Source organism: Microtus oregoni, unplaced genomic scaffold (assembly GCF_018167655.1).
Source record: "Microtus oregoni isolate MIOR12 unplaced genomic scaffold, Mior012 000026F_ref0000081, whole genome shotgun sequence".
NCBI classification, from domain to species: Eukaryota; Metazoa; Chordata; class Mammalia; order Rodentia; family Cricetidae; genus Microtus; species Microtus oregoni.
This window is the reverse complement of record NW_024543085.1, coordinates 13611775-13639235: the sequence shown is the minus strand read 5'-3', so window position 1 is coordinate 13639235 and position 27461 is coordinate 13611775. Positions and strand designations below refer to the sequence as shown.

Here is a 27461-nt window from a genome sequence, read left to right as displayed (position 1 = left end):
CTCCAGGGAATTCTGCTCCCAGCACAGGGCCACAGCAGGGAGGGTCCAGTGGAAGGAGCCAATCTGAAATCCTGGAATCAGCTTTTATCCTTCGAGTCCCCCTCCTTGACCAAAGCAGCCAGCACGAAAAGGGTGAGAAGCAAAAGTGTCCTTTCCCCTTTAAGGAAATGTGGCTAATAAACAGATTTTAGCAATCTTAACTTTCAGTTTATGAGATGCCTTCATTGCTGGTTTTAAATATTCCGCAATCCGGCCAGGAGAAAAACGGTCCAATTTTCCTTTTCCCTTTACCAGTAAACCAAGAGAGTACATTTTGACAGGTACACGTTCCCTTCAGTTGTAGATGAAACCGTTTCTTTCTGAAATATATTATTCATAAAGGTGAAACTGCGCTAGAACCCCTCCCATCCATAGATAAGAGGTTGTGGGTGGAAACCCTTTGAGCTCCTGGGGGTGCATTCATTTATGCCGCAGTTACAGCTGGGCAGGACATTGGCTTCCCACTGGAACCCCTGAGGCCAGGATTTTCCTTGGCCCTCCAGGCCACTCAGAGGAAACCCTCAGCCAAGGGGAGCACAAGCCCAGGATTTCTCAACTCACAAGGGTTCAGACAATAAATTCCTTGAACTGGAATTGCTGAAAGGGTCAAAGTTGAATAACAAAATGATATAGAAAATCAGACCACTGTGTCAAGTCTCCACTCGACCAAGAACCCAGGAAAGTAAAGTTTTAAATCCCAGCAAGTTATCCTGAAAGTGGAAAATGGAGCTACAACCTTAAAGCTCCTTTAGCCCAGCGCAGGCTGACCTTGGCTGTCACCAAAGACGCGGCTTTCCACATTTAACTAGAGGGATCCAGAAGCCAAGAGGTGGAAATTATTTTCAGTTTGGTAAATTGGCTTAGCCTTGCACATGTGCTGAGTTTTTATAGCCCAAACACTGTTCATATCTATATATATGCATAGGTTATTTGTGTTAAGCGTTTCCACTTGCTCAATATTTTTAAGCTAATAACTCGATTATTTTAGCTGAAGGAATAAGATCATTCTGTATTCTAACCGCCGCCGGTGGTGCAAAGTCTCACATAATTGTTTTACCAACACGAAAACGACCTGTCACTGAACTTTTAACATGGCTCATTGTCACACTCATCTTCCCTTCCCAAGTAATGTGGGGTCCCACCTGTGGCTGAGGGTCTATGAACTCCCACAAGGCTCACTTCAGCTAAATTCCTGCTGAGCTAGCCAGGATTTCTGACAACGGACCGCAGGGGTTCACATACAGTCAAGCCTAGGAAACGGTGCCTGCGGGATAAAGCGACGAAAGGATGTACAGTTACTCGCAGAGAGTAAGGTTGTGGGACTCAGACAGCCACCAAGGCTTACCTTGACCACGTCATCGTTGAGATGCTTGGGGTCCCGGTTAACCAGGTCGATCTCCTTGGTGTGTGCATCGTACACTTGCTTCTCATTCACTTCGTCTGCCATGGCCTTGTTGTTGGGCTTGTAGATGTTGCCCTGTTCCCGGATGGGAACAGTGTAGAGATGTCCCTGTGAGGGCAGCCGGCCAAGGCAGGGGAGGGCGGCAACGGAGGTGGGAAGAAAAGTTCAGAAAGAAAAACAAGCGTCAGGAGTCAGTCTGCGTGACGGAGGAGCCTGGCGCTCTAACTCTCTCTAACTTCAACCTCCAAGGCTTTGCGCACAGAAAACTCCGGGCGCCGCAAGCTTTTTAAGAGGACGGAGGGGAGGACACCACACCCCTCGGTACCAGGCAGCGAGCGCCTGCCTCCCGCGCCTGCCGCCAGGGGTCAGGGCTAAGCCCCATGCTCGCCCTCCTGCTCCCCGCAGCTCCTGGCGGCTGCGACTCCTCAACCCAGGGGGTATGCCTTCCGCCTACTCTGTCTCCCTTCTCTACGTCAGACCACCCGTGTTCCCACAACCTCACCTGCTCCACCGTCCCGCCCTGACCCTGTTAATTGTGTGCCGCTATCCTTTCCACCATTATCTTTAAGATTCAACTGAACCATACTGACAGACTCAGTGGTCCCATCTTGTCTGTCCCTCCGTGCGTCTCCCTCGCACCTGCCGCGTCCCCTACCCTTCTTCGAAACCCCTTTGCTTCATGGTTTTCCTCAGGCCGTGGGGGTGAATTGGGTGGATCAAAATCTAACATACTTTTATTTCTGAAACTGTGCCAGGCACCCCTACCTCACCCCGCCCAATGTTCTAGAAGGGCTTCTCACCTGAAGGACACCCTGACCCACCCTTACTTAGATCACCCCCAAGCTTGTCTGCCCGAGGCTGAACGAAAGTCACGTTTGGGAACCGAGGTCTCCACGTTTAGGCCACCTGAGTGCCAGGAACTAGTTGCCAACGGTGGTGGTACTTGTGAGGAAGGAGACTCCCCACCTCGGAACTCCCCCGGGCCGCCGCCGCCCATATTGAAGTGCTAGAGAACTTTGCTAAGTGCAAGACAGGCGTGGCTGCTGCCCAGGCCAGCCACTTTAGGCTCCTGGTGGGGACTGTCCTTAGCTGTGGGCAAATGACACCCTCCCCCCCCCCCCCATCCAAACGCACCACCACCACCACCAGCAGCAACAGCTCTCAGCCTCCCAGTAGCAAGGGGTTTGTCCGTGGGAGGTATTGCGAACGAAACCATCTGAAAAACTTAGTTCTAAGTTTGGCAGACTACCAACGCAGGACCCCGATCCTCCTTTGCCCGGTGGGCTCCCTTGGTTCCCTCTCCAAAAGGAAGCCATAAACATTCCTGACTTTTCTTCACCTCCCCACCCAGGCCCATTCCTCAGCGGTGCCAGAAGGAGAGAAGTGCTGTGAAGGCGGAGAGGGCTGGGGCTAGGAAAGCAGCCGGAGCATTTGGAGTGGGAGATAGCAAAAGCAGGCACTTTGGAGCCGGGCGCGCCCTCACCCAAGCCTACCTCGGAGTCTACGTATTTGCCCCCAGACATGCTGGCGCGTGGCTGGCTGCAGGCTCTGAGGAGGTTTCCCTGGGCTGTGATTTAAGAGAACTGAGGAAGGAAGATCTTGTATTGTATAGGGGGGGAAAGGCGCTGGCGGGGGGGGGGGGGGGGGGCGGTGGCTGGGAGGGAGCCTCTTGGCTATCCGCCAGTGGTTTGTTCTGCTCTCAGTTGGCTGGGACGTGCTCTGCGCCGGGTCTAGGCACATCCCCAAGGTTCTGGCAGCAGAGGGCGGGGAGCGCCCGCGGGGAGCTGAGAGCCTGTGAGAAAGCCTTCATCAGCGCTAGGCTGTTTGGGCAGATATTTTAGACCCGGGGCAACATTTTCCCAGCTATAAACTAACAGAGAAGCATCCCTGGGAGAGCGAATGTTTTCCCAGTGCATCATCCCAGCAGGGGTGGAGGGAGCACCAGAGTCTGCAGAGCTGCCCAGTATGGGCATCGGGAGCAGCAGAAAGAATTCTGCCCTGTCCTAAGCAGCTTCCCTGCTTCGCCCACATTCCATTACCTCCTGGGGACTGATCTGCCTCCCTGTTTCACAGAGAATTCTAGGAAGCCCAAGGAGCACTTTACATATAAACACAAGAAAGGAATCTGTGTGGGTGCCTGTAATGTCATTAACAATCTCTGTAAAAATGAAAATGAAATTTCTACCAACCTTTATGCCATAACCATAAGCACTTAGAATATTTCCGACTGTAGAAAATTTATTTGGAGGTTCAAGTTTGTTACCAGAGAGGAGTTTTCTATCTGATTGAGATCAAACCCAGGGCTTTGTACATTGTACCTGGAGGGAAACACTCGACCACTGAATTGCATCCTCGGGACTAGAGTACCCCTGCCCAGAAAGATGAGGTTGACTGTGAGAGGAGATGGTTTTTGACAAACTGACTTGACAAGGTTTTTCTCTTTTTTTAGATTATTTATTCATTTATTAAAAATTTCCATCTCCTCCCCTCCTCCCATTTCCTTTCCACTCCCCCCACTCACTCTCCCCCTCCAGAAGAGATGTTTTTTTTTGACAAACTGACTTGACATGGTTTATTAAAGTTAAAAACTAATATGGCAGTTTCAAAATCTGGCCGACCTCCTTTTATTTTATTGCAAATAAAATAAACTATAGTTGTTTTTTACTAAACAACTGAGTAACTAAAGAGAGGCAGAAGCTAAGAAATTTACCCCCACCAAGCTGAAAAGGGTGTTTTTATTTAAACATCCATATACAAACTGCCATAGACACTGGAAGGGACAGAGGATTTCTTTCTTTCTTTCTTTCTTTCTTTCTTTCTTTTTTTGATATAGGGTTTCTTTATATAACAGCCCTGGCTTTCTGGGAACTCTCTCTGTAGACCAGGCTAGCCTCGAACTCACAGAGATCCTCCTGCCTCTGTCTTCCCAATGTTGGGATTAAAGACATGTGCCACCACCGCTTGGCTTCAAAGGATATTTTAAATTTTAAACATGGCTATCAAGAAGCCAGAACATGGGATCAGGAAGAAGATGAAGAGGAAACACGGGCCTGAGAGTAGAGAACGGCACTTCAGAGAACTGATCACGAAACAGGACCTGAAAAGACTAGTGACCTAAGCAGACTGGACCCCAGCTGATGGGGAAAAAGGCAATCCATTTTTTTGAATTAGTTATTTTGATTAGCATGTGATAACCACACTGCTAATGATAGGATATTTCAACAGTTGCTTATATATACTGATCAAATAAGGATGATTAGCTATACATTGTTAAAATAAAAAGATCAGCTTTAACTAAGGATGGCAGGGGAAAGTCAGTATGATAAACAGGAGATAACTTATGCTAGCTATTATTCACCATGAGATTAAAAATCTTTCAAAAGACACATTTTCTTGGTTTTATTTCTGCTAAATTACCTTTCCTAAAGTGGTGTGAGAGGTCCTTCTGTCTATGTGTTGCTTTTATTGGTTAATGAATAAAGAAACTGCCTTAGCCTGTTGATAGTGCAGAACTTAGGTAGGCTGGAAAAACTGGACTGAATGCTTGGAGGAAGAAGACAGAGTCGGAGAGATGCCATGGATCTGCTGCCAGAGTTAGACATGTTGAGACTTTGTTGGTAAGCCACTGGCACGTGGCAATACACAGATTAATGGAGTTAATTTAAATGGGTTAAACTAAAATGTAAGAGCTAATGATAAGAGTAAAATGTAAGAGTAATGATAAGAAGTTAGAGCTAATAGGCCAAGCAGTGTTTTAAATAATATTGTTTCTGTGTGATTATTTTGGGTTTAAGCTAGCTGGGTGGCCAGGAACCAACAAGTGACCCTTCTTACTAAAGTCTTTAGTCAACTTGTGTTCCAACACACATGATAAACACCCAGAAAAAGGATGCTTTTTCTTTCCATGTACTCTGTACTGGCCCCTCAGGTGATCTCTTAGAGTGCCCTTCCTATCCTATATACATTTTCTTTCATTGATATTTTTTTGCAAATCAATACAGGCTCTATTCTAGGGAAAAGGTAGTAACTGGTTCCTGTTTATTGTTACTCAGTTTTCAGCTGCGTATGAGTAATTCTGGCTGTGAAAAAGTCAGCAGGAGCTGGGAGAGCTTGTCTTGTTTTCCAGGCAGGAAAGGAGCTCCAGGAGAGGTCCTCCAGTGGATGCCTAACTAGTCCCCAGCAGAGGGAATGTGGCCAAGCCACCTCACTGGGGAAACCCTTATCCAAGTCAAATCAACAGCGGTGCTTGGCATCGTAATGATCAGTGAAGCGTTGTCAATGCCAAGATGAATTCCTAGCGAGTGGAAAAACCACAAAGTGTTGAAGTAACCTGCCTCAACAAGAAGCAGGCACCAAAGACAAGCAGCTCTTATGCTGGCTGTTACAGCTGGCTGGGAGAAGCAGCTCCAATCCCGTGAGAAGGAAAGATGCAGGACTCACTAACTTAGGTACAAGATTTCAGTGAGTAGATGGTAAACAATCCCTTCCTCTGATAGCCACACAGATAGCTGTAGGCTTGAAGAGAAGTTAATAGCTTTCTCTAAATCATTTACTAGAAATGAGTGGAAACTGCAGTAGATTTGCTTTGTTTTCATGTTAGGAGCAACATTAAATGTCAGCTTGTGGAATATGAGTTACTTAACTGAGTAGGACATAGATAATCTAATTCCCACTATGTCAGAAGTAAAGAAACTGAAGTTTTTTTTTCTGAGGAAATTTTGTTGGATAATGAACCTGGTACATTCAAGGACACAGGCATCTGCTTATGGCTAAATAACAAACTGGGTGCTTTTGTGTTCTCCTTTCTTCCACCTCATCATCCTACCATGGGGTCCTTTTCCCCTTCTCAACACCCTGAGTCTTTTTCCTCTTCTCATCTAGTCTTATCTTATTTCTCCTCTGTGGTTAGAAGACTAAGGTTTAACCATGTACAGTGACATCAGTGTTCTTAATAGAAGCAAAATTGGGCTGGGGCAATGACTCAGAGGTGAAGAGGAGTATGAGAACTTGCTGCTCTTACAGAGGATCTGGATTGAGTTCCCAAATAGTAGGTCACATTGTTGTAACCCCAGTTCTAGTGGATCCTCTACCCTCTTCTGGCCTCTGCAGGCACCGACACACACATGGTGCTCATACAGGCATGTAGGCAAAACACTCATACAGATAAAATAAAATAAATACATCTTCAAACAGGATGCAAAATCTTTCCAATCTTTTCCAACATTCAAATGCATAGCCTACCTAAGTGTATCTTTGCCAATTAGTTTAGAAAAGAGATTTGGCACAAGTTGTAAATGGCCGTGTGTGTGTGTGTGTGTGTGTGTGTGTGTGTGTGTAAGACAAAGTCACTCATTGGTCATTCCAGACTTGAGTTGTGACACTGGGGCTCTTCTTGGGACACTGCTAATTATCTGATGGCCCTCTGGATAAAGGGTACATACCAGGTGGTTGCTGGTCACATGTAGATATATAAACTTGGCAGTATTTTAGCTCTGGCTTCGTCTAGCTGAACAGTCACTATCCTCATCACCATCTCACACACCTTCCCCTTCTTAACTTGTCTTCCAGATTCCTTGGAGGGCTTCTTTCTCTCTTTTCTGATTTTTACTCAGAAATTAAGAGCATTTTGAATGAGCACATGATGTGTTGTTATTTCCTTTCCTATCCCTGTCTGACTTGAAGCCTAGCTGGACTGGGGGTCCTCCTTGGTTTAATCTTTATCATTGTCACCATTTTCATCCAACATCACGCTCCCTGTATCAGAGGATGCTGGTTCTCTCTGCTTCTACCTATCAAATACTGGAATTTATAGGTATGTAATAACCAGCTTTCCTTTCAGTATTTTAAAGGCATTTTTTCTATCTAATTTATATATATTTTTAAAAGATTTATTTATTATGTATACAGCATCCGGTCTTCATGTATGCCTGTACGCCAGAAGAGGGCACCAGATCTCGTTATAGATGGCTGTGAGCCATAATGTGGTTGCTGGGAATTGAACTCAGGACCTCTGGAAGAGCATTCAGTGCTCTTAACCTTTTCCTACTCAGTTCTAAGCCAGTCTGACTTGCGATTTACTGGGAGTGCGATCTTCAGAAAACTTTAGAGCACCAAATCCTGCCCTGAGAGTGAATTTGTTTTTATTCCAGCACACCTTTAGTCCCAGTACTCAGGAGGCAGAGGCATGTAGATCTCTGAGTCTGAAGCCAGCCTGGTCCACAAAAAGAGTATTAGGACATTCAGGGCCACACAGAGAAATGCTGTCTCTAAAAACAAAAACCAAACCAACCAAACGAACAAACAAAAAAGTGAACTGTGTTTTGTGTCCCCTCGAAAGCTGCTGAAAGCATGGCCACCTTGTGACTGTCAGTCTAGCAGTCCTGGTGGCTTTATGGAGCTGTCTAGATGATAGCAAAGTGAAAGTTGAAGGGAACCAGCACGATTTTACTATCATACATTTGATAAATATATTAAAACTAAACTTTAGAGTGTATCAATCACCCACAGTTATGGCTGTTGCATGGCTGTATAAACAAACTACTCTAAAATCCAGTGGTTTTAAATAGCTACCATCTCTTCTGTAAGATTCACTGCCTAGTTGACTGCTGTTGGATGATTTGGTCTGCGGAGGTTGGTCTCCATGCTTCTCTCCTTCTTTGTACCAGCTAGCTGAATGGGTTATACTCTTTTTATGCTCCAAGAAGGAGCTGAGGTCCAAAAGGACAAGAAAAATATACAGTGCTTCCAAAGCGTAGAGCTGGAATGGTGGATTGTGACTTTTGTTTTGTTCCCTGACCTATGGAAAATGACATTGCATAACCCTAGGTCAAGGGAGGAGAAATTAAAAGCCACCAATGAGAAAGCCATAGTAGGGTGTGAACCAAAGAAAGCCAGAGCAAAATGATTGGCTTTTTACTGACTTTCTAAGTTTTCATCTAAGTTTTGATGTATACTTTATTACCATCCTTTATCTCATTCTTAGAAAGCATTGTGCAGTGTATTAGCAATATTCCAGGGTAGGGACAGGTGCTTGAAGCCCATGTAAAATTGTAGATTCAAGTATTTATAGTATCATGATGACATAGAGCAGATCAAATTAGCTGCCATGAAATTGAGTGACCTATTTACATTAGGTTGATAACTAGATCGTAACTGTGCTATCATTCTTCAAGATGAGAAATCTTAGTCCAAACTTACAGCCACTTGTAACATGATCAAAGGATTATATATTCTGAAAGAGTAAAGTTAAAAAATAAATATTTTGTTTATTCTTTCCTCTGAGTAGATTTATATCAATAATGGAAATACATAAGTAAGTGTTGGGTTAGAAGGATTTAGAAAATATGAAGTCAAGTGATGAAGCAAATTATTGCATTTTATCTAGCTGAGAGACTTGGAGTAGTGCAATAATGTCTACACTTCATCCTGCCCAAGCTAAATAAATTGTGGCTCCCTTTTGGACATACATGCTATCTAGAACTGACTGCAACTCATGTTACAATATACAATATGAAATAGCTTAGTGTACTTCAGTGTAACAAACCAGAACTAAGATATATACTGTTGGAATATCCGCAGAGCTTTTTTTTTTTTTGTATTATATTACAAAGCTACATACTTTATTTTTAATTCTATTGGGTCAAACATATATTTTGATCATGATGAAATGGAAAAGACTAAAAATGGCACTACTTTTGATAGAGATGTGAAACTCTGATGTTTTTCTTGAGCAACTGTAAATATCTGGGAGGAGCCTTCCCTGGAAGCCCTTTGTTTCCAGACACATCTGGTTTTAAGCCAATGCTTCACTATTTAACAAAGGAAACTCTCCTTACTTTGGTGCTTTCTCTAGTAAACAAACTATTTACCAGGAACTGCTTTTACCTAGGGAAAATGTGTCTCTACACACCACTTCCTCCAAGGCAATGATACCCGATGATAAATATGTAATTCTTAAAAAAGCGTAGGGGCGAATGTGTGTGCAGTTTTACATTAGATAGTAAATTATTTGGTTCCCACATAAAACTGTACTTTTTTACAATCATATAAAGTTTAATATTTTTTCCAAAGAAAAGACAACACGACAGCCTTGCTCTTATGTGGCTGGTGACTGAGTTTAGTTTTTTTGTGTGTGTGAGTTTCGCAGTTTAGCTTCAGCTGACTCTGCTTACTTCAGAGAGCGTGAGGTCACGGGAATGTGTTTTAAAAAGGATAGAGAAGAGGAGATTCTACTATGTAAATTACCTGTTGTACCTTCTCAGAGAACCAAGGACATGGACGACCTCACTGCCTTCTCTGGAGCTCTCTCATCTGTCTCTCATCCCTCATCTTGTTACAAGTGACGTTTAGAGCCATGGCCCTCAGAGGGTGACCGAGAGGTTCAGTAACACAGGCGTGTTCACCGGAAATACAGAATCTCAGGTCCAGTCCCAGACACACTGAGTCAGAATCTGCAGGCAGTGCACAGGGAAGTATCCTTAAGGAGTGCGGTGGAGAGGACACGTGGAAACTTAAGACTTTAAGACATTTGAAAAGCAGGATCCATGCCGGTAAACACGACTCACCTGTATGGGAACCATGGATAAAACAAATAAACAAAAACAAACGGAAACCACAAACACTAGAAAACTTTACAGTGAAGGAAGATCTGTGGAAATACAACAGGGTGTCTGACAGGGAACTCCAGGCCAACAAGTGGAAGTGAAGGATTCTTAAAGGAATGCTTCTAAGTAAATGACAGCAAGCATCATCTAAAGGGGACGCCAAAAATGCTTCTAAGTAAATGACAGCAAGCATCATCTAAAGGGGACGCCAAAGGCTACCTTGGCGCAGTTGCTTGCAGGGAAATGGCATTTTTTTTTTTTTTTTGCCATTTAGAAACTAGTCTCATAGGTGTTGAAATTAGGAATTATGCACTGGGCATTAACCAATGTGATTTTTTTTTTAAAGAAAGGACTGAGTTGCATTAAGTACTCCTGGCATAGTGAGATGCCAGCGGAGGCACACCAGCCCAGTGATTTTACCAGAGGATACCTGTTTAGGAGACTTTATTTGTAGACATTAGGCTGACATAGTTTCTTTTCTGATGGTGAATATTTCTTCTTTTTGCATAATCCCCTCGGTTCACCATGTGGCATAAAGCATTGTCTCCTTTGTATGTGCCTCTGGTAGAAGGTGCTAATCATTGCCAACATACATTGAGACAAATTATATCATAATCTTTTTGTCTTTGCTCTTATTTAAATCTCTTTATGGCTACAGCATTCAGTGTGGGTGGGTAAGTATGTACATGTATGTAGGTAAGTATGTATATGTATATATGTGTGTGTGTCTGTGTGTCTGTGTGTCTGTGTGTATTGTGTCCTTTTAAAGTAGAGATATCTTTATTGTTTTTATTAGAATGCTTTAGTGACCTTCCAATTAGCCTTTGGGACAAATCAAACCAAATACTTCCATGACTTTTAAAGATCTAATTTTTAAAAATTTGATCATCCCAAGATCTTCCCTTTGAGTAAACGGGATGTATATAGATGATTCAATTGGTTGCTCACTTGTATCACCTAGCTGATCCAAATGATTTTCTGTTTTTATTATCATTATTAATACTTTAATCACGACTAGCTCCTGAATTCCATGAATTTGTCATATGCAAATGAACTAGACATTGTTGATGGATTTATTGTCTGTATATATTGTTTATAGTTATTGTACTTATTGTTTATAGTTTCTTATATTATAGTCTTCTTTTTATTTTACATGAAAGGGGAAATATAGTGATATTTCATTTGTATTTCAATAAGTAAAGCTTCCCTGAAGATTAGAGAGTAAAACAGAGGCACTGGTCAGCTTTACAGACCAGGCAGTGGTGACACACATCTTTAATCTCAATAGCCACACTAGTTTGCTATAGAAACTGGGAAGTAGTGGTGTACGCCTTTAATCCCAGCACTAAAGAGGAATAAAATATGGGAGGAGACAGCTCTCAGTCAGTCTCATTCTGAGGATTCCTGGAGGCAGGATCGCCATTTCGCACTGAGGTAGATGTAAAAGCTGGTGCTGGCTGATGGGGGAGAGTCTTCTGTTTTGTGTTAATTTCATTGGTTAAATAAAGAGACTGCCTTGGCCCTTTCATAGGACATAAAATTAGGTAGGCGGAGTAAACAGAACAGAATGCTGGGAGAAAGAAGCTGAGTCAAGGAGTCGCCATGATTCTCCTACTGGACACAGACACAGGTTAAGATCTTCCCTGGTAAGACACCTCGTGGTGTTACAGGGATATTAGAAATGGGTTAGATTAATATGTAAGAGCTAGCCAAAAAGAGGCAGGAACTAATGGGCCAGGCAGTGTTTAAAAGAATACAGTTTTCGTGTAATTATTTCGGGTGTAAAGCTAGCTGGGTGGCGGGATGCAGCCTCACCGCTCCTATTACAAAAGCTGGCTACTTTGCTTTTCTGAATTGAACCTTCAGGTTGAACCCCTGTATCAGTCCCTAGGTTTTTATTAATCATGCTACATATAAAAACTATTTGGTATTTCAAGCATATTTATTTGGTGATTTACGTATTTTGGTGTATTATATCTTACACATTTGAATTAGAAAAACATTAAATTTTATTGGGTCCATTAAGGAAAAGTTATGAATAAACCAAAATCATGTTATGTAGTCCAATTAATTTTTGTCCCACAGTAAAATGGTGAAACTCTTTATCCATTAGAGACATGTAAAATATTCAGTTCACAGGACTGAGTAAGTAGCGAGAGGAGGGATGAAATAAAGGGGGAGAAGATTGAATAAATAGGAGCTAGTCATGGCTAAGACTGAGCAATGTAATCTCCTTGCCCTATGACAGGAGTCTATACAATATAGTTAAGAATAGTTCATATTTCTTATTTTTAATTATGTATATGCATGTGTCTTGCCCATATTTTGAATCTACCAGAGCTGGAGTTCCAGGCAATTTTGAGCCACCTGGTGTGGATGCTGGGAACCTAAGTAGGATCCTCTGCAAGAACAGTGTGACCTCTTAACCACTGAACCACCCTTCCAGCCCCTGGTACAACCATTATTGCAAAGCACTGTTCTGTTTTATTATACCAATTGAAAATTAGTGCAAAATTAAGAATGTAGGCATCACAATGATCACGCCCACTAGGAAATCTCGTTTACTTTGTATACTTACAAAATGGCAATGCTCAACTTTTCTTGAGGAGATGTGAAGGAGCAGCCGATCACTGCAGATGAACACCAATATGACAGCCCAAAGTAATGTTATGGCATGGAGATACCAATGAGTTTAGTGGGCTTTCTGGGCAGAGTATGGGTGACTTCAGAACAGCTGTGCCACCTCAAAGTTTCACTGTTGGTACGTGCTCAAACAGAGGCATAGGACACCTAGGTTTTGTGACAAGAAGCAGCATGCCATGCTTCCTTCCCTTTGTTCTAGGAGGATCCTTACCATCCCTCAGTCATGGACGATGGTTTCATGGAGACTAAGCCATGGGGTACTAATTTCAGTTAATCTGTTTCCTACATATGGCCACACAAGCAAGAGAACTAGAGATCATAGCTCCCGAACCACCATAAATATTGGGTAAGTGTTAAGGCTCACCTTAATTCCAGATTCAGAAGGTCGATGTGTGACTCCTGGAGGCCCTAACTTGCCTAACAAGACTAACCATGTTGATGAACTCTGGATTTGTTTGAGAGAAGAATGTATTGCCAAGATTCCCAAGATCAGCCTTAGGGCACCATACCCATGTGCATATATGTCATGTCTGTTCCCCACATCCGTGCGCACTAATGCAAACATACACATGCAAAAACAAAATTTTGAAAAAAATCATACTAACTTAAACATATATATATACACATATATATGCATATATATGTAAGCCCAGAAGACAATGTCTGTAGTATAAAAGGCGCGCCATAACAAAACTGAGCTAGCAAGCAACATCCATGCTAAGATGGCCTCTGCCTTTGAAGTCTTAATTCAAGGATGATCTTGGTTGTTCCTCCATGTTGGCTAAAGCTCACCCTCATACTCTATTCCTGATTGGCTAATTTGAAAAGTGGCCTGAAGGAAAGGTGGAAGGGGTTGGGTCCTAAGGATTCTTAAGTTCCTGGAATATAGCAGGGCCTTTGTGTGGGGATGAAAAGATTTGCATAGGAGACTATAGAGACAACTTACTGGAAGACCTGTGTTTGGTTTCCAGCACCCACATGGTGGCTTATAGATTTCTGTTATTTCAGCTGAGAGATCTAGCACATTCTTCTGGCCTTCCTGGGCACCAAGAGTGCATGCAATGCACATACATAAGTGTAAGCAAAAACACTCATACACATAAAAAGTAAAAATTAAGTAAATATTAAATTATAATTTGAAAAAATGTTCATAAATGTTTTACAAGGTAGAGGAGATTAAAAGACTTGCATTAAAGTTTTTTATAAGATTTATGAAATATTGGCCTTTGGAGGGTTAGCCACTTTTGATAGAACAAATTCTTCACAATACTAATACTGATAGCAAGATCATAATACACAACCTGGCATGGGGGAACACATCTTTAATCCCAGCACTCATAGGCAGAGAAATGCAGGCAGGTGTCTGTGAGTTCAAAACCAGCCTGGTCTACATAGTGAGTTCCAGGACAGCCAGGCTACATAGTAAGACTCTGTCTTAAAAACAAATCATAATACCAGACTGATTCACTACTGTTGCAATAGTACATTGTATACATCTATTGAACATCTGTATGGCATTATAAAACTAAACTATTAATACGATCATGTACTTCAATGAAGCTCCACTTTTGAAAATTATCATAAAATCTTCAAAGATAGGAAAATAAACAAATGTATATATGGTTTTTTTTTTTTGATTTTTTTGAGACAGGGTTTCTCCGTAGCTTTTTGGTTCCTGTCCTGGAACTAGCTCTTGTAGACCAGGCTGGCCTCGAACTCACAGAGATCTGCCTGCCTCTGCCTCCCGAGTGCTGGGATTAAAGGCGTGCGCCACCACCGCCCGGCATGTATATATGTTTTCTTACTGTTTCAAAAATAGAATGACAGACAAGGTTGAGTAACAATTAAAGGTTAGACACTCTGAAAAGACATTTTTGAACAAATAAAGACACTACATATGTTCTGCTTAGATAACTGATTAACCTAAACAGAAATTGATGCCATTGTTAACATGTGCCAATATGTCTAGTGTTTAGATAAATTACTATGCTGAGACACATCGTAAAGAAACTTGTGTGGGATTTGAATTTCTACCTGTGAATAACGGCATTTGAAAGGTAATTTTCTGACATTGGGCAGAATGTAAAATGTAGTAAGGAGGCTGCTTGTTTGTCCTGGTTGCTTAGCCCCGAAATAATCACACAAAAACTGTATTAATTAAATCACTGCTTGGCCCATTAGCTCAAGTTTCTTATTGGCTAACTCTTACATATTAATCTAACCCATTTTCTATTAATCTGTGTATTGCCATGTGGCTGTGGCTTACTGGCTAAAGTTCCGTCTGACTCCGGTGGAGCTACATTGCTTCTTTCTGACTCTGCCTTTTTTCTCCCAGCATTCAGTTTAGTTTTCCCCACCTAGTTCTCTTCCCCTATATCTCTGCTATAAGCCCAAAGCAGTTCCTTTATTAACCAATGCTATTCACAGCATACAGAGGGGAATCCCTCATCAGTAAGAGCCTGAGTAAGATTGTAAAAGGAGCAAAAGGCTGTACCTAGAGAAGCAGGATATTGAGCTGTATTAGGGGATGCCTGAGCTGGGGGACAGCTTTCAGGTTGGGAGAGGCCCTACCTCTGAGGACCTGGGACTGATTTGGATGAAAACACATGCAGGAGAAGCCACACACAGAATCCTAGGGAAAGCAGATGTCCCCCAAATGCAAGCTTTGGTGTCAGATTTTCTTGGCTCAAATCTTAATTTCAAGGGTGATCTTGAGCAAATCCCTCAACTTCCAGGCATCATTTTCATCATTTTGAAAACAGGGTCAAAAGAATCCGTGCTATAAGTTACAGATGAAGCTCCCAGTTCCTAAGTGCTTATCCAATGTACACTTTCCTGTCGTTTCCTGAGAGTGCAACCCTCAACTGTGTGTGCATGAAGGATTACAACCCTGCTACTCTTTGCCACTTGGCTCCCTGAAAAACACCCTGCTTCTGCCCTGCAACTTCCCAAACGACTCCTTGTTTCACTGCCCCAGTTAGATGAGACAGCAATTGTCTGGAACTGAAGCAGGACCTGCTTTCTGCCCTTCTCTCCCCTTTTGTGACTGGATCGTGCTCAGGGACAAGTGGCTGGGAGGCAGGGAAAGAAAAGAACACTCTAGAGGTGACCTGTTGCTCTCATCTTCCTGCTCCGGTTATAGCGGAGAGGAGCCTTTGCCTTTGGCTACAGGCTGCTTCCCACTGAGTCTTGTCTCTTCCTGTCTCTCATCCCTCCCCACCCCTACCTCTCCTCATAATGGCAGAATGACTTCTCCAGCCGTGCAGCCAAGCTGCGTAACATAACGCGTCCAAGTGCAGGCAGATAGGTGTCCTTGTCCCATTTCGGGGTAATTGTGGAAGTGATGGCCTCTGATTTCTCTGAGTGCTCTGTGGTATCCGTTCTCTGTCACAGACACCATGGCTGGGGTCAACAGCGGAGCAGGGCAAGGTGAAAGCGGCACAAGCGGTCACAGCTAAGCTTCCGTTTTCATCCTCAGCGTTGCTCGCCGCATGGTCTTTGGGGGACATGGTTCCTGCAGAGCCCCTCGGCTCCCTCCCAGGCCCATTTGTATTCAATAAGACAAAAGCAATTCTTCTTTGTGGAGAAAAAGAAGTCTCTTTTGTGGACTGAACTCTCCCCACTCCTATTCAGTTTCCACTGAGCCACGCTTAGGAATGAGAAGCAGAGGTCTCCAAAGCCGAGCTGGGACGGGTTAAGGTCAGCGCCATTGCAGCCGCCTGTCTTTGTGTCTCTAACCTGATTTTCTTCTTGGTCTGTGTGTGTGCCCCATGCAGTATTCGGGGCTCTTCCTGGGATCCCTTCTGCAGTGTTCAATATCCCCTTTAGACTACCCATTCATACTGGAGTTTAAAATATAAGGCCGCAATCAATTGATATGTGACTCCACTCAAGGCCATTTTCCACTTAAAAAGCATCAGAGTTAAGATCCCTGTGGTAGCATTTCAGATGTTACCCAGAGAAAGGCTAGAGGGTACAAAATGACTTAAAACTATGTCGAGGGGAGCCGTCTTTGGCTCATTTTGCTACTTAGAAGTGAAGAGAGAAGACACTGGGTGAATCAAGCCCAAATTATTCTTAGTCTTTAAGTCTGTAGCCTGGGTTTCTAATGCGCTGACATCCTTTGCCTCCTCCTCGCTCTGTTTTTCAGAGGAGATGTCCTATATCGCGATGCGTTGCACCAGCTGCCGTAAGTTCTCCTTGCGGCTTTATCTAGTCTTCTCCTGCCTGTGACCCTCCAGAAACGGCTGGAAGCTCTTGTTAGCTTACACTGTGCAGTGCTAGCTAACGTTGCAACCACAGAAATGGAGCCATTTGCATGGTCTCTTCACTGCCGTTTAATTTGTCCTCGAACTCAAATGACACAATGCATAGGCCCTGTTTTCTAACAGGCAAACTTTTACAGAAATCATGTTTTACTTGACTTTAGCTGGGAGATGGAGTAGCAAAGGAATTCCCATTCTCAAAGGCCCATAAGCACATCTGCAATCAAGTTCCCAAGTTCTAGAGATCCCTGTTCCTGAAGGTTCGAAAATAGGTAACAAGCAAAACAATGAAGAATAAGGCAGGCCCAGCTTGAGTCAGAATGTCATGTGTTTGAACATTTGGTTTTCTGTGGATAGAGCTGTAGGAAATTATAGACCTTTAGGGGGTGGAGCCTGACTGGCTGGCTAGAAGTAGGGCCTAGGGGTACTGGTCGAGAGATTCTAGCTGAGCCTCCGGCCTGCTTCCTAACTGCAAATAGGGCCTGGTACCTCATACTCCTCTTCACTGTGCGGCCTTTCTCACTATGACCAAGTGTTTCCCTTCCTAAAGCACAAGTCAAGATAATCCCTTCATGAAGTTGTATTGGCCAGGGGTTTTTGTCACACCAGTGAGTGGAGTAACCAGCACGACTGGTGCTGCCCCAAAGGAGGGACTGCAGCTCACATGGTTTATATAAGGCTTAGTTTTCCCTTAGTGGTTTATGAGCACTAAAAGCCAAGTAGGAAACTTTTACCAAAATCGGTCTGCTTCACACTTCTTTCGTAATGATTCTTACTCTGGATTCTTCAAGCACCCTAGATTCTCCTTAGGTATTTATCTGCCTAGTTATTCATCCAGAAAACATTGCCTGAATGCATTTGGTGCTGCTACAATCCCAGGATCCCAACAGAGTGAAGAAGAGATTGAAGCAGAGGGTGAGGACAGCTGGCAGGCTCTGGTGGACATCTGGGCTGATGGTGGCGATGGCAATGGGGATGGGTGGTTCTCAATCAGCTTCCATTGCCGTGGCAAACAGCTGGGATAATTTTGAGATGGGGAGGGCTATTTGGGGTTCATATTTTCTTTGAGATGTTTCAGTTGCTTGGCCCTGTTGCCTTTGGGCTGTACTGAAGGATAACACTTATGGTAGAGAGTAACCTGATCACTTCTTGGCAACCAGGAAGCAATAAGGAAAGGACAGGAAGTGTCTCAGACCCCAATAGCCTCTTCCATGCCGCACTTCCAAAGACATGACTTGTTTTGTCTAGATCCAGACACCTAAAGGTTCTACCAGCTCAAAAATAGCACCACAGGCAGGTGGCCAAGCCTTCTGGACACAAGCCTTTTGAGAACCATTTAAAATGCACTGATAAAGCGTTGATACTATTGTTTGAATTAATCTGAATTCATTAAAATATATGATAACATGTTAATTCAAGGAATAGAATAATAGTATTAGAGGTCATAAAAATCTAGAAATTTCAGTCATAAAGAGCCAAAGTTACAAAAGGACTCCTATAATCAGTGGGAGAGAGAAAAGCATACCCATGGACTTATATTTAGTATCCCAACTGAATAATTGACAAAAGCTATATTACTTTCTTCTTCTTCTTCTTCTTCTTATTATTATTATTATTATTATTATTATTATTCATGTTTCTGGACTAAATTGCTAGATTTGTAAGAAGAGACAGACCCAAATCTTGCTGTTTTAGAAAACAGTGGGATTTGGAACTCCACATTTGATTAAAAAGACCATTTAATTCAATATTTTTATTACAGATGAGAAGTTTAAGACACAGAAGCTAAACCATTTGCAGGAGGTGAACCAAAGGAGTCATGGTGGTGCTGAGGGTGGAACCAATATGTCTGAGTTCTAGGGCAGGGGTCTTTTCCTACAGGCAGCAACTTCCTAAGAAAGACTTGGAAATAAGTTTGTGGGATTTCGATGACTATTAAAAAGACGGTTTTTAAAAGTTCTTTCAATCCATAAAGAACATTTTTAAAAGCCAAATATCTGATTTATTATCACATTAATTGACCACAAGAAGGTCTGTGCCAATATCAGCAATTATTCTTCACATACTTACTTTCCAAAAATAATTTCGGATAAAGCTGACTTTGGGATTCAAGGTAATTTAACATGTGATTTATATTGTCATTACTTTTGCATTTAAGAGTTAGGAACGGAGACAGTAGTTTATTTAGGATTAGTAAAATGAGACTTTACGAAGATTAAGGGTGATTGGCTTATGAACAAGCCACTGCATATTACTCATTAAGTGGCAGAAAAGGAAACATTCTTTTTTTTTTCTCATGTGCACATATTCTCTCATATGCTCAGGCTTGTGTGTGTGTCTGTGCATCCATACATATGGATGCAGAGGCCCAAAGTTTGGTATTGGAAGTCTTTCTCCACTCATCCACTGAAGCAGGGCTTCTCCATTGAACTCAGAACTTGTGGACCAGAGTAGGCTGCCAGCTGACTCTGAGAATCCCATCTCTGTCTTTGTAGAGATGGAGCTGAAGATGGGCTGCCAAGGGGATCCTAATTCTAGTCCTTCTGTTTCCATGGCAAGCACTTTAACCATCTCCTCCTCCCAACAGACACATCTTGGAACAATAACCCATGTTCTTGTTATTGGAGGTCTTAATGTCTTGGAGTGAATTTGTAAAGGTTCTTACTCTTCAGTTTCAGATGTATGAAGTAAGCAGCAGAAAGATAAAATATAATAAAACCAATGAACTCATTTCCTGCTTTTTAGATGTTTATTTTAGATAATGAGGCAACTTTTCGCCTCTGAATTCCAACTGCCCAAGATAAAAGAACCAACATATTTGCATACTTAACTTTGATTTGATTTATCCATAATTTGAGTTTTTGATACAAAATGATTCATGAAAAGTTTCAATAAATGTTCACTTGAAAATAATCACTACTATTTAGGAAAAAAATCATATATTTTAGAAATGAAGATTTTGATGTATAATTATACATAATTGTCTTCAAAATATGCCAAAACTATTTTAAAAGATTGAAGCTTATAATTTATTAAATTGGTATTTTATTATCAGTTTTTGGTTGTTCAATATATCTAAACGTTTAAATCTCAAATTACAAAAATAATATAAAGCCATGAGACTGACTTTTGAAAGCAGTATGATACAATCTCCATAGTCCTGTTAGTGACAACACTTTGAAGCTATTTCTGGGCTATGACCTCTCTTCTGAGGACATTTTAAAATGTTCCTTTTGTGACTACCTTCAAAAATGTATTACCTTTACAATTTAGTTCCCTGACATGGTCTTTTAATCTAGTTTGCAGTAGAATTCTAATTCAATCACCCATACACAATACTGGTCAGATCTGGAAATCTTAAAACATTTTTAGTAATTTTCATTGAATGAATATTTGACACCCAAGAGGATATTTAAGCAAATGGTAATTCAGGTTTTGATAATAATTCTCAAATTTAAAAATTTATAGTAATTATAATGTAGAATTTTTTTACTTGCCAATTTTATAAGGTATATAGTGAGAATATACTTAATTAGGGCTCTGCAATTGAAAAACCATAGGATAATGTTTTATAGGTCACAAAATTCATACCAGATGACATCTTGAAAATTTGTAACTGTTATTTTTTAATTTACACATGTACTTTAGTATTATAAACCCTCACAATGTCAACTCTTCTATATGTTTCTCTACATGAGTCCCTGTAGTAAAAATTGTACTTAGGTGTTAGAGATAGCCATTGTCATAAAAATATTATTAACTAGCACCAGAATTACTTGAAAGTAATTGAAGTATTCATAGGAATGTAGAATACAGATTAAACTCCTAACTATATGGGAGAAAAAAGTCTGGTAAACAAAAGTAGCTACATGTCTTACGCTCAGAAAACATTTGCCAGGAAGAATAGACAGGAAACCTCGAGAGATCATTTTACATTGAATTCCAAAGAAATTACAACAATTCTCATATGTGACAGCATAATCTTACAAAGAAAGTTACCCTGCAGTAGTGATGGTTAATTTATATATGAGATCAATAAGATGGCAAATATATTAAAAACATTCTAAAGCAATTGAATTATAGTAACGCTTGTATTAGGTACAAAAATATACAGCAAAATGAAACATCTTGTTAAATAGGCTTACAGGCTAATATCTCAGAGGGACACATTTCACATTTATTTGTCTTATTATATTTGATAGTTATTATCATAGGTATATGCATTTCTAAAGGTTATCCTGCTGCATGAAGTTCTAGAATGTTTGTATATATTACCTCTTGCTAGCCTTTTGGTGATAGCTGGAGAAGTAATTTTAAAAGCTTTACTCCTAGAGTAAAAGAAAATAAGAAATCCCATACTTTTACGAGCAGTTATGCACAAGATGACTGTAGTGTTGGAGGAAATTGCCCCTTGACCACTATCACGTCATCACCACAAATGTATGTTTCCTGTTAAAGCAAAAACTGTCTGCTCCTACATTGAGTGTTGCTAATACTGGTATAACATTAGATAGGAAATCCTTGGCTTATGGTGGGGAAATCACTATTTATTAAGATCTGTCAGTGAACATTTCTGAACACGGGTCCCATCCTGACAGTCTTCTAGACTATAACAACTGGGAAGTGAGCAGAGCAGTGGTGCTTGATGCTACATCAACAGGTAGTACAGCATCCACACATCTGGGCCTGCGCTCCAAGCTGTCAGTCGTGGCTCAGCTGCATGCTGACAGAAGAGAAACAGCGTCCTATGCTTGTACACAATGGACCAATGACAACATCTGTCACACTCTTCCATATGGTCTGCACGGAAGGCAGGACCATTAGGCAGGTCTTCACAAAAGGCATTAGGATCCTGGCGGGGGGAAGAGGGAAACATAAGCATTGTTAGCGTTACCACTAGCAATTACTGTTACCAAGGGGACTGACACACACGCATGGACAAATATAAGAATGACTTTAACTTGCTTTAGTATGGTTCAACAGTTCAAAATAAACAAATGAACAATGGCAAGAGTGATAAGAAGTGCAAGAGGTAAGCTGTTTAAAAAATAAACAGGCACATGGATGATAAATGTTAATATTCTTTCGGCTGGTTGAACGCTAGTGGAAACGGTAAAACAAAAATAAACAAAGCAGTTTATTTCTCTGCCAGACCTCTGCTTCTAAAGATTAACCTGCTAGCACTTCCTGTTTCTCTGAGGATCTACTTCCTGCCTGCCTTTCCTGTGGCCTCCCTCTTTGCCTCCCCTCTTAGACAGGCTGGGTGGGAGTCTCCTGCTTTTGGTGTACTGAAACAAATCTCATCATTTTCAAATCTATCAAAAAGCTGGTACGTAAATACTTAAATTTCTGTCTTTCCTTTTAGAATGTATGCTGAAAGTTCACTTTTTAGTAAGATTTGAATGGAAATGCATTTAGTATTTTGTTCAGCTTCATGTTATCATCGTTTATGTCATGAATTGCTTCATATTGTTATTTTTATAGGAATTACACTCACCAACAAGGGCTGTGTGGTGCAGTTCAGAGAGAAAAAAGGTGTATTCCCACACTTTTGCATAGTTTTTCTTTTGATACTTTTTCTATTCTTCTATCATTCACGTGACTATTTTGTGTAATCCTCTGAGTAGTGCTTCCTGGGAGCATGAGAGTTGTGAACTTTGGGCACTGGAGAGGTTCTTTATTATTACGTGGGGGGAGGACTGAGGGTGAGGTCGATTTTCTTGGTTTGTTCTTAAAATGAGACTTAACTAAAGACCTGTTGCATTGAACTCAAAGGACCAATGATTGTGTGTTTGATGGGTATATTTTTAGAACGCTGTTATTCCTACTGCCCATCTACATAGACAATATTTATGTGATGTTTTGTTCCAATGGCTAAATATTTGAAACAATTTTATAAGAAAATTAATTATGGGTGCTTTAGAACTAAACACATGACAAAAAGCTGAGCAACTGTTCTCTTCATATTCCGTCCACATGAAGCTTCTCCCTGGATGTCACTTCTGCACATGCCCTCACATTAAAAAGAGACTGGAAATCTTACAGAACCAGTTATCAGGGCTAAGCCTTATTGCATGTCCCTCAGATATCCACACGTTGCTGTCACATAACAAATAATAACAGACAGACCTATCTTGAAGTCAGAATATATAGTAAAAATAATTTAATAAAATAGACTCAAAATAATAGAAGCCTAAAGTTTATATCCGAAAGTTTGTTTTAAAATATCCACTTCACTCTGAATCAATTTGCTCTTCCTTAGGCTAATCTTCTCTAGCTTCATAACCCTTGTATCTGTGGCCTCTAAAAGGGACTTCAACATTTTGAGTCAACGAAGTCCGATTGCCATGTTGGACGATTTCATCACTGGATATGACTGGCACATTTTATTTTCTTCAAGTTATTCTCTCTTTGTGTCACAGAGCTCAACAATCCTTGGATGTATAATTGGAGTCTTCTCAACATTGTGAATCATTTCTTTTGTACAACTGCACACAGTTTAGACTGATGGAAAATGCCCGACATCGTCAACCAAATGCTTCTCATGCAAACACCATAATCTACAGATCTGTATACTGCCATTGGGTAAAAAGCCCGAGATCAGGGAGTCCCAGCTGTTTTTCTACTGCAGTGTCTTAAAGATTGGGCTATCACAGCAATGTGTGTGCCGAAAGCACCCAGAATGAGGCACTGAGCACTGTGTTTACAGCAATTGGACACCCGTTTGCATTGCGTTCCAGGAAAATAAGAGTATAGATGCCCCAGTAACATTTCTTTGATTATGGTTTATTATTTATTTGCTTATTTGCCAAATGATGAGTGCATCTGACTGAGGCATCAAACAGAATGATCCCACAAGTCCTAAAGATGTGAACTTTTGGCTGAAGATCCAATATAACTCAATTTTTATATTTCAATTTTTGTTATGTGTTTGGGCAAAGAATCCAAAATCTAGTGGTAGTGGTGAATAGTTGGAGTTCTGCCTACTGGAGAGGCTAAGGCACAGGGATTCCTTGAGTCCAGGAGTTCAAGGCCCACCTGGGCAACATGGTGAGCCTCTGTGCTCACAACCAAACAAAATGATAACAAACCACCAACCAAACGCCTCCCCAAACAATAACCACAGTCAAAGCAAAAATCTACAATCAGATGTGTGCTGATTTTGTGACTGGTGAAAAGTCCCTTTTTTATTTCCTCTTCTTTGGTTAAACAATGACCAATCCCATGTTTAAAAAATATTAAATAAACAACTAAAAAAGAAAAAAACTCAAACAAACCCCAGTCTTGCTCAAATGAGTCTACTCATTAACAATGGTTCCCATTGATTTAGCTAGTCTGTCGGGGGGGGGGGGGGGGATATAATCCATTAATGATGAAAAATGTTCCATCAAGGCACAAAGTAACATCTAAGCATAGATGCACAGCTCCCGGATGACAGCTAGGTGACAGTTAAATATTAATGTCCCACATGAATGCAGTTTGAAAAACAAGCTGAGGTTAAATAATACATATCATGTGGCTAAAGAGAAGGTGGGCTGATGAGTCATCAGCGGATGCCAAATGCAAAACTCCTCCCACTGCAGGAAAGCCAGGTGGAGAAAAGCCTCCTTTGGGTCACTGTAGTGTTGCTAATATCTTTCCACCATTTAGCAAATGAAAAATTCCTTTTTTCCCCAATTCTTACCAAGGAGGTGTGGGAAGACACTAAACCTGTATGCTGCACTTCCAATGAGCATCAGAGCCAGCATCCCAACACGTGGTGGGTCCTTTGGCTTTTCACATTTTTGAAAGTGGAAAAATAACCGGCTCAGACATGGCCTTGGCAGCTTTAGCTTATTAGGACTGTCCAGTTGCATATGTTGATTTAGGCATGTGAAAAAGCCATGTGTGGGAATGTCATACATAGATGAGATAACTGCATCTGGCTTCTGTGGGTCTGTACACACACAAAGGCAGACGCTTCCTCTTGCAATCAATGGCACGTTCACCATGACTGCTCACAACCTCAGGTGACTGCATCCGTGTTCTTTGTTGATCCTTTGGTCATCTGGATTTATGTTTATCATAAATTAACGAAGTAACCTTCCTTTCCCAGTCTCCCCATTGCTGATCAATGGCGCTTTCTCACCATTCATGTCTGTATCTAAAGCCCCCTCACAGGCGGTGGGCAAGCTGAGGAAAATTCTGGGCACTTGTTCAGTAAGACAGAGCACCTAATAGACTCAGTGTGCAGAACTAGCTGGCTAACGGTAGCTGAATTTAGCTAGAGACTGAAAGAAGGGGTGGATTTGAGAGTTCTAACACTGAGCACCGAGGCTGCGTTAGGGTGCGGCAATGTCATATAAAGTGACAAACTAGACGGTGGCACCTCTGATTATACATGTCATGGGTCCATCTTGAGGAGCCAACCCGAGAACAATGGTGACACTAGGGATGATTCTTAGAATAAAGTAGATATTTCTGGAAGAAATGTGCTATTTTCCTCAAGCAAAGTTTGAGCGCTTGAAAATGCTCTATACATTTTATGACGCATTTCCAGTGTTTCCAAATTTCTTTTTCTGGTAACTAGATGTCCTATTATTCATTTGCACATCATAGGTGAAGCGATAATATAATGGCCTTATTTTATTGCTGCAGACTCTGAACTTCCATTCACCCATGGTAGGCGGGCCACGTTATCGCCGTCAACACCTCCTAGCTCACCTGGTTCCCTTACTACCATGTTTACCAATGGCAAAAGCTGAGTGGCACCGTCCACAGCACTGTTTGCCAAAGCCTGCCGTTCTTGCTTGGTCAGACTGGCGGTGGGGTTCTGCTCTGAGATGGCGCTTGTTTTGCCCAAGCACAGATGGTGACAGAATAAGAGGCAATGAAAGAATGAAAGAACCTGTCCAGAACCACAGGCACAAGTCACAACAGGGCCTTGAGAGTGCAGCCTGGGGCAGGAAGCAGCCTTCCAACCCCCACCTCCACACTCAGCTCAGCCTTCTGCGGGGAAGGAAAAATCACACCCGGGAAAGAGGCCCTTGCTTCTGTTTAAACCCTCAACTATTATTCTAAAGGACCATTATTATTCTAAAGAAAGCACACTGCCCCTCAAGCTTCCTCAGGTCTTGCTACTGCTTGGGAACTAATGCAAGCGTTCTCTCTGCAACCTGGCCTGGGAAATAGGAAGAGCAGTGGGCAGGTGGCAAAAACATCAGTATGCTTTAGAAGGAAGATCCATCCCTGGGTCCCTTCTCACCAGATGTGCAGACAGCTGAGGGTAGCAAACAGGATCCCTGCGACGAAGGCCAAGGGGATAGCCAGAAACACGGTCAGGAACTTGTAGATCACGTATTTGCTGATTTCATAGAGGGCATGGCTGCAGATCCACACTTTGTCAAAGGAGTGTGTATTCTCAGGCTCTGCAATTAGATCCTCAAAACCTAGCTGCAGAGACAAGACACAGGGACCCAACCTGTCATCCAACCTGTCTGCAGGGGTTGGGGGACTAGAGGCACTATAAACAGGGGAAGTCTGCAGAAAAAACGGTAGACTATTCCCAGCGTTTCCTAGGGTAACCGTGGGCACACAGGAATTGGGGCAACATTCCTGGTTGTTCAGGGAGCCTGAGGGTTGTGTGTCTGGGTCAATAGGGTGCCAATAGGACCAGTGGCCACTGTTGGAGAGGACTTGAAGGGGCATCCTCCTACAGAGAGTTAGGGACCCACAGCAGCTTCCTGCCTAGGTGGTAGCTGGGCTGAAACTCACCTTGAGATGGGAATTGAGCCGGTGGGGATCCCGGTCGTGACTCGAGTCCACGTACTTCTCGGGATCAACGTAGTCGACACCACTGTGGTGGCTGTAGGCGTCGTCCGCCATGAAGAGCTGCACGTTGGCCTTCTCGGTCTCCAGCCCCATCGCGGCTGACGCTGCGCTGCAAGAGCGGCTCGGGTCGTTCCGTTCCCGGGCAGCGCGGCCACCCCTTCCCGCGGCGCCCAGCCCCGCCCCGCTCGCCTCGCCTCGCTTCGCCTAGGTCGCGCTGCCCGGGCGGTGGCCGCTTTCCGCTGCCGGTTCCCGCTCCCGGCCTTGGCTGGCCGAGCCCCGCCCAGCCCCGCTGGGCCTCTGGGTGGGAGGGCAGGCACCTCTCTAGTTGCTTGCCAGAGCCCGAAGGAGCTCAGGGAATCGGCCCGATGAGTCACCTCCTGGCTCCTTGGAGCTGGGCAAAGCGGGCCTCCAGGGCCACTTGGCTAGCAGTTCAGACCTGGGTGCTTAATGGCAGGCAAATTGGCCAGGGAGATGTGCAAACTGGAGCGAGGTCTCGAAGTACTTGGATGGTAAGCAGTAGGAAAGCCTGCGTTCGTTGCCTGTTGCTTTATGTCTTTGGCACCTGCTCCTCAGAGCTATCTTGATGTTAATTCATGTTAAACTTTTACTTGGTCCCTAACTCACGGTAGGCATCCAATCAGCATTACTGCTGCTCAGTGAGGCTAGAAGCCAAGCTTAGAGATTGACAGGGGATGCACC

General features: G+C 42.5%; 2 protein-coding genes across 3 annotated transcripts in view; both read right to left on the bottom strand.

Annotated features, from left to right (window-relative positions):
• The window catches only part of Cav1 (caveolin 1), a 31234-nt gene extending 28167 nt beyond the window's left edge, over positions 1 to 3067 (bottom strand). The window contains exons 1-2 of the mRNA XM_041675703.1: positions 2935 to 3067; positions 1385 to 1549 (exon numbers count right to left, since the gene is read on the bottom strand). Coding sequence (XP_041531637.1) covers positions 1385 to 1549; positions 2935 to 2964 — 195 coding nt within the window. The 5' untranslated portion in view covers positions 2965 to 3067. The remainder of the gene's footprint in view (positions 1 to 1384; positions 1550 to 2934) is intronic.
• Positions 3068 to 19687: 16620 nt separating this feature from the next.
• Positions 19688 to 27030, bottom strand: Cav2 (caveolin 2). Of its 2 annotated transcripts, XM_041675773.1 has the most exons (3): positions 26706 to 27012; positions 26197 to 26384; positions 19688 to 21804 (listed from the first exon to the last, which is right to left on the bottom strand). In XM_041675773.1, the coding sequence occupies exons 1-3, from the start codon at positions 26853 to 26855 to the stop codon at positions 21654 to 21656; spliced, it is 489 nt and encodes a 162-aa protein (XP_041531707.1). In that variant the 5' UTR covers positions 26856 to 27012; the 3' UTR covers positions 19688 to 21653. The 2 variants fall into 2 exon arrangements, with proteins under 2 accessions (XP_041531707.1, XP_041531708.1); XM_041675774.1 differs by lacking the exon at positions 26197 to 26384 and having other exon boundaries at positions 26706 to 27030.
• Positions 27031 to 27461: the final 431 nt, after the last annotated feature.